The sequence below is a fragment of the Pygocentrus nattereri genome, chromosome 4 (assembly GCF_015220715.1).
Source record: "Pygocentrus nattereri isolate fPygNat1 chromosome 4, fPygNat1.pri, whole genome shotgun sequence".
Classification (NCBI taxonomy): Eukaryota; Metazoa; Chordata; class Actinopteri; order Characiformes; family Serrasalmidae; genus Pygocentrus; species Pygocentrus nattereri.
Genome location: NC_051214.1, coordinates 9,974,016 through 9,981,787, shown reverse-complemented (window position 1 = coordinate 9,981,787; position 7,772 = coordinate 9,974,016). Strand labels below are relative to the sequence as shown.

Sequence of the window (7,772 nt, the reverse complement as noted above, 5' to 3'; positions counted from 1 at the left end):
GTTTGGCGTGCTCTGTCTCTCATACATATACACCTTGAAATGGGAAACAATAGGTAAGAAACGCTAATTCTCTGCTTAAAATGCTTCTTTTTAAAAATTTTTGTTGTCTTGTATCGACTAATGGTAGGTAATGACTATTTTAGTCATTATTTATTTAGACAATGTGTACGATAAACTTTTACCACGGTGATAGCAAAACAGCGCTATCTGACTAGCTTTGTGCTTGTAAGTGCTTGTGCTTGTTGTGTAACCAGGCCATGCTTGTCAATGAGGTAGAACTACCCCAAAGGGCAAAAATACAAGAAGGCAGGTCTCGACAGCTGTATTTGTGCTTACAGTGTATGTTATATAGAACTTTCCGTCTGTAGCTCTTTACCGTATATTTCGGTCATGTGAGAAAGGACACTAAAATGACCTTCCTTCTTTCTAATAGTCTTCAAATAACATTATTCATATATTTTTCAGCTTGAGCATTTTCCAGAAGATTTTCCAATATTTCAGCTTTAGATTCAAGCACCGTAATGAGTTACTGCTGGAATATAATCATCTGCTTAAAGGTAATGAAGGACAATCACTTCACAACATATATGAACTCTGTTCTGTTTGAGAAGAAAATGGTCTGATATTTAAATGTGTTTGTGTTTATGTGGTAGGGCCCTGGTTCCTTCTCAAATCTGCTAAACAAGAAAAAAACATAAGGTACATTTTATACATTCTTTCTTAATAAAATAGTAATAGTTCACAGTAAGCACTGGCTAACTAACATTAAACAATGCATTTGTTAACAAGAACAAAATGAGCTATTACATTTATACTTGTTAGTTAATATTCAGTAAACTTATAAAAAGTGCATTAGGTAATGTTTTCACATTGTGTGTTGACTAAAATTAACAAGTGTTTTTGCTAACCTTAAAAACACAACAGATACTAAAATTATATACAAAGTGTAGTGGTAAGCTAATATTAATTTAAAACAAAATTGCACTGATTCAAGGCTAGACATTATTATTTTTACATTTTATACCATGTGTATTAAATGGATTGAACAAATGCTTAGTGATGTTGAGAAATGTTTCCTAGGTAATATTGATGCATTAGTACAACTGACTTTTCACTTAAAGTGCGTAATGTTCTGTTGGCAGTGTATTTTGGTTAAACTAATCATTTCTGTCTATTCAAAAGTAATTTACATTAAGTTTACAAATGTAACAAACCAAGGTCCATGCAAACAAATCCTAAGGAGATGGCAAAAATAAAGTCAGAAAGTATATAAATAAAGTCTGGTTAACAGTGAGACAGTGCAGGAAATTATGCCCAGTAGCTTTAGAAATAGAAGCAATACGTTGCAATAAACTAAAGACCGGGCTTAAATACTAACTGACAGATCACATGAAACAACAAACAGTTAAGGCATATCAGTATTCAGGTGAAACTGAATTATGAATGGTTGGTGGTGATGGTGCCACAGTTATGCAGGGAGTTCTGGGATTTGGAGTCCATGGGACAAGCAGGGTCAGAGGCATGCAGGCATGCATGACAACCCCCCCCCCCCAGAGTCCTGGATGGTAATGAGGATGGCTACAGTGACTACAACTCACGCGACTGGAGGCAGGAACAGGAGCAAACTGGGAGCTGTCTTTGTGCTGGACTGATGGAGCTCTCCTTTGATGGCCTTGGAGGTGACCAGGGTCGAGGAGCAGGCTTATCAGAATAGTGACAATGAAAATCAGCCACTAATCCTGGATCCAGGACATCCCACACAGGGGTGCCCCCTTCCCAGTCCACCAGGTATCGAAGTTCCCCTCCTCTTCTTCTTGAGTCCTACAACAGACAAATAGCATACAGAGGAGCTCCTTCCACATTCTCCAGATGTGACATTGGGTGTAGCCTCATCCAACAGATGTGGAACTATTGGTTTGAGAAGGGAGACATAAAAATATTGGCAAACCCGCTAACGGCAAATCAAGTTTCTAAATTACATAATTAATATACAACTGCTTTGACCTTGTGGTAATCCATGATGACATCATTGGAGCTGATGATATAACTAAGGAAGGTGACAGGCTGGAGATGGAACCTGCGCTTTTCTCCTTTCACAAACAAATTATGTTCAAGTAAACATTTTAGCATTAAACAAACCGGTTCTACATGAATCTTGGGATCTGGAGATTAGAAGAGGATATCAATGTAGGCAATCACAAATTTCACTATTACGTCTCTTAAGATGTCATTTCTAAATGCTTAGAACACAGATGGAGCATTCAAAAGGCTGAACACCATTACTTAATATTCATAGTGCCCACTAATGGTCACAAAACCTGTCTTCCATTTGTCCCCATCACAACTTCTATAAGATTATACATGTTTTGGAGATCTAGATCTTAGCTTCACATAACTGCTCTAGAGCAACTGGGATTAACGTAAGCAGGTCAGCGTAATTCTTGCTGAAATGATTCAGGCCCCTATAATCTATACATAGACAACGTCCTCCATCTCTCTTTTTGACAAAGAAAAATCCTGAAGCTACCTGGGAGGCAGAAGGTCCAATGAAACCTTGTTCTAATGCTTCCTGAATATTGGCGTCCATAGCTTTCACCTCCTCTTGTGCAAGTAGGTAGATTCTAGACTTTGGCAGAGTGTATTTTTCAATAAACTTGATTGCACAATCATAAGAACGATGGAGAGGTAACTTAGCGGCATTGCCTTTACTAAAGACCTCCTGGAGATTTTAAGAGGGGAATCATTATCAAGGTTTTCAATGGATATTGACTTGATTGTTATTTTAGGATGTGTGATACAATGCTCAAAACAGAAATGTTGTGACCAGGAAACACAGGGATTATGTTTCTGTAACCAAGATAGGCCTCAAATACAGAAAATTCAGATGATTAGAGATCAAGAAAAGTTATTAGCACAATGAGAAGGGAACTAATGACTGATCTAACAGACTTTGTGAGTGATGGATCCAGCTCCCAATGGACCCCCATCAAAAGCAGCAACTGGGAAGTTTGACTTCAGGGGTTCCATTGAATCTGTAGCTTCTCTAAGAGGTCAGTGTGGTTGATTCTCAGCTCCAGAATCAATCACTGCTGAAACAACAAAGAATAATTGATGGCAGTACACGGACACAAGCAAGAGAAAAGACTTTGAAACCCTTTGTACCAAAAAAATCCAAGAAGAAGTATAAAATGTCACTGAACTGCAGTGAAGCTTCTTATATGCAACATCTATCAGCATAAGGAATGAAGTTAGTATGACTATTCATTTTCTTTTGTTTTATTTAGCTCTAAAAATACTGAAGTGAGTGGTGTCAGCTGAAGTTACAACAAGATGAAGTTAAACTCAAAAATATTATCTAACCAGTATGATTGTAGTATCATGTATTTTTAATGTAAAAATGTGTTAAGGTTAGTCAACACTTACTGTGAAAACATCATTAACTAAAATTGTTACTTGTTTAATTAATATTAGCTAACCATCATTAATTTAGTACTGCAAGTTTTATTCATGATAACAAATGCATTGCTTAATATAAGTCAACACTTACTGTAAAGTGTTGCTAACATTTTAATAATATCATCATCAATCTTCTCATGTATATCATTTTTACAGCCGTCTTCTGGAAAATCAACTGGAAATCACTGATGACTGGAGCATCTGTGTAAAGGCTCGCGGTCGCTATGGTTCATACCAGTTTATAAACACATGTGTCCTTGACTCACTCCTTGTTGGACTTTTTATCTGTCACATTAAATTTGAAAACATTCATCTTCTACTCCAATCTGACCTTACACTGAACACAATCATGACTTACTTATATGCAAAAAAGCATGATCAAGCTAAAGCTCTGTGGTTAATTCATTTGAAGCTTTTTGATGATCACTGTAAATTCAAAATGTCTGCAACAGTTGATGTTTGGAGTGAGGTTAAGGACCATTTGCCAATGCTTAGAAAACTGGTATGTTCCAAAGACCATGCTGAGCATGAAAGCATATACCGGTAAATATCAATATCTTAAGCATTATGTTTGCTCTGCCTCTCATCTCAAATTCTAAACACTTATGTAAAGGTCTAAAATAACTCTTTGGTGTACAACGAATAAATGTTAGTAGAAGTGTATCTGTGTATATTTTTAGTGAGTTCCAGCGCTATGGAGATGTGATGATTCTGGCCGAAACAAATGGAGACCCCAGCCTAATATTGGTACACACTGATGGCATGAATACAGCTCCACCATTTAATGTCAAAGACGGGTAAATACTATAAACAAAATATTTGAAAAGGAGAGAAATGCATGCATACAAAATTGTGTCATTTAACTGTTTTTACTAAATTTGTGTTAATGTTTCAATTGCCACCTTTTTTGATTATGCAATTGATATGATTATATACATTTCTCTCTCAGAACCTTTGAACTTCAGTTTTTGCTTCTGTGGAAGAAGATGGCAGGAAAGCACATGGTTGTGTGTAACAAGCTGGTTGATAGATGGTTCCTGCATGACTCCGATGAATTATCTGATAGAAATTTCAGCATTGATTGTGCAAATTTCAGACGTGATTATAGTGTTTACTTGGCTGCCTATGTCAAGATACCACCTGGACACAAGAGAGGTATAGTAGAGCTGTAACTAAGGTAGCATAATGGTTCAGTTTTCAAAAAGATTTATGTTAATTATAGTTTATAATTGTTAAGACACTAAGATCAATGCAATTAGAACAGTAGATTAAAAGCACTGGCTATCTCATGTGTCTGTTGTTTCAGTGGGCATTCCAGTGGCTGAAGAGGGGTCAAGACCTGATCATGGAGAATCAGCATGGCACTGGACAGACGTTTGAAAGAATAAAAATTTCTGATCATTCACATGCATACTTAAAATGTCTTATTTTCCTTTGTCTCCATAGTTAGAAATAGCATAATGTGACCATGCTGTAACCATGCAACCTTTTCAATAGCCAGGGTTTGACATGAAAATTTGCAAACTGTCATTTGAACAAGCAAATCCACATTTTAATTCTCTAAAATGTCGCCATTAGTCCTTGGATTGACTCAGAACTAACTTACCAAAAACTTCCCTAACTCACCCACTCACAGTCCAGCTGTGCAGAAAGTTTAACTTAACCATGGAATTATTATGGTCTGGCAGTGCCCCTTTTTTGCTTTTTCTTTTTTTTCTATTCTGTACCTTTTTACCCGGTCAACATCTTCCAGTTTTTGGATGGCCCAGCTGTGCTTCAACTGTGAACTGATGTTGAAAAAACTTTGACCAATAAGCAATAGTTGCGTTGGGGTGTTTGACTCTAACACATGGCCACAGTATTTTGGGCTTTTAAAATGCCTCTTGTTCTCTTTGTTAGACTAATAACCTAATAGTGTGTGTATTCACTGTGTTTTAGATCAAGGTTGTCATTTTGAACAAACTACAACAAAATACCAAAAAATGTGCCTTAATCTGTATAGATCTATTTTCAAGACAGTCGCCTTTTTAATGGCATCTGTCTATAGTATTCACTAAATATATGTGACCCTTCCTATCAGGTGTTCATCCGCCCTGGTCAATGATGGACACCAGATTGGGATGATGCAGTTTTATTTGCCTGTAATGAGTATGGCAACCACAGTATAAGTTTCTGTTCATGCTTCAGGCAGCGTACAACACGGCAACATGCAACTATTCTACTGCCCAAGAATACAGTAGTCTAAATATATCTCCAAAATAAACCAATGACAAGACATATAATTCATAAAAATAATACAATTACCTTTAAAAATGGCTACGATCGTATAGTGGTGGAAGTGCTTGTGTTTTCATATTATGTTCAGTTTTTTTAGATTTATACCAGTCTATATTTTACATTCACATCAGGGTCATTTGTTACAGTATCAATATAAATTATATTTTACAGTTACATCATCCCTTTTTCAATTACTGGAACATCAACAAAAAGGTAAAATATGAAAAATATGGCATCCAGACCACATGGTGAAACTAAAAATAAGCTAGTTAAACCAGCTAGCATTGCTGTGCTCATTCATACTATTCTAATACACATTAAAACATGAATAGAACATACCTGTAATGAGTATGGCAACCACAGTATAAGTTTCTGTTCATGCTTCGGTCAGCGTACAACTAAGGAAACAGGCTATCGTTAGCACAGTTCAGTTCAGGTTTAGCTTCGAATTTATAACTCTTTAAATAAAGCGTCTTGGAAGAGCCCAACTGGGTATACTGGTCTCTGTTACATGTATTTCAAGACAATAGGGACAAAAGTCGAGCGCTACAACACTTTACATAGCTTCTGCAGTTTTGCTGAACTGCACATACAAGGCTGTACTCACCACGGCAGCATGCAACCATTCTACTGCCGAGACTGCACCGAATCACCTATATATATATATATATATATATATATATATATATATATATATATATATATATATGCAGTCTCGGCAGTAGAATTGTTGCATATATATATATGGTTGGTGATATATATATATATACAGGTGATTGGGATAGTGTAGTGGTTAACACCTCTGCTTTGTAGACTGGGGTTCAATCCCCACCTAGGCAAAACACCCTACACTATACCAATAAGAGTCCTTGGGCAAGACTCCTAACACCGCCTTGGCCTACCTGTGTAAAATGATCAAATTGTAAGTCGCTCTGGATAAGAGCGTCAGCCAAATGCCATAAATGTAAATGTAAATATCTATAAACTGTAATACGCTGACCAACCAGCGGGTGGTGCCAAACCCATTTAGCAGGAATTTCATTGCATAATATTAATACAACTATTGTACACCGTTACATATACTAATCTTAACAAAAGTTTAAAGGAGTTGACAGATCTGATATGTATCAGCAGTTGGTGGAGAAAGGGATTCTACTCCAAAGACCCTGCTCAGTGGTAGAAGGGACAGATGTTGCTACAGCAGAGGTGACATTTCAGGTATTTCAGAAAATACGTTGAGATTTTTTTTAACGTTCTTTGCATTTAGTCTGTTTACAATCTGATCTAATATTTGGGGAAAGTAACTGTTATGGTTTGTGATGGAAGTAAACCCTGCACAAACTTCCAGTAATCAGAGTCTAGCCATAAAAAGCTTTTCTGCTGCCTCTCTGTAGCAGGAGTGGGCCAATCGTGTATAGTAGATACCTTGTCAGTACCTCGTACAGTACTAATTCCCTCCCCACCTATGCAGTGTCCCAGAAGGGTCAGTTCTTTGCACAGGAATTTATACTTCTCAGGGTGCAATTTCACTCAAGCTGCCCTAATTCTTTCTGGTACTTTGTGCAGAGTGGCTACAAATGATCTTCCATGCATATGCGTTCAAACACTGATTCCCAAGTCATTTTGAGGGCTGGAAACAACATTGGGGGGGAACACCATAGGAGACATAAGTTTAACACCTAATTGCCCTATTGATTGCTTTGGGTCACTTTTCTCTTTTAGCTAACTTGCTTATGGGAGAGGATTGTCAGACCTCTCCATTCCAAACACCACAAGTGTTTGGGGGTTCTCCCTGGGGCTTGGGGAAATAACCCCCATACAGCCCTGCTTCATGACCACTTGCTGCTTTCTTTTGCCATCTTCAGGATAGCATATTCTTCCCCGAGCCTCAAGGCCTGGTTCTTTGCAGCATCTGCTTGTCCCCTTATGGCCTCCTAGCACACCCTGCCTTTTCAGCTGGGGCCCTGTCCAACTCTAACTGTTTGTCCCCCTTTCAAGCTCATTGTGGCATTTGCAAGGTCTACTTGACAGTTGTTATT

At 37.5% G+C, this 7,772-nt stretch overlaps 1 protein-coding gene across 1 annotated transcript; it reads left to right on the top strand.

The window, feature by feature from the left end:
- On the top strand, window positions 1-4,869 carry LOC108427481. The gene is made up of 7 exons (XM_017697670.1): window positions 1-53; window positions 466-557; window positions 654-699; window positions 3,613-3,999; window positions 4,137-4,253; window positions 4,406-4,611; window positions 4,763-4,869. Exons 1-7 carry the CDS (start codon window positions 40-42, stop codon window positions 4,834-4,836), a joined length of 936 nt encoding a protein of 311 aa, XP_017553159.1. The 5' UTR covers window positions 1-39; the 3' UTR covers window positions 4,837-4,869.
- The last annotated feature ends 2,903 nt before the right edge of the window (window positions 4,870-7,772 follow it).

What these genes read in the sequence shown, in the direction of transcription:
- LOC108427481 (XM_017697670.1), top strand. An exon ending in ATATAATCATCTGCTTAAAG is followed by an intron (nt 558 to 653) that starts GTAATGAAGGAC and finishes TTTATGTGGTAG; the next exon opens with GGCCCTGGTTCCTTCTCAAA. An exon ending in CCATTTAATGTCAAAGACGG is followed by an intron (nt 4,254 to 4,405) that starts GTAAATACTATA and finishes TTTCTCTCTCAG; the next exon opens with AACCTTTGAACTTCAGTTTT.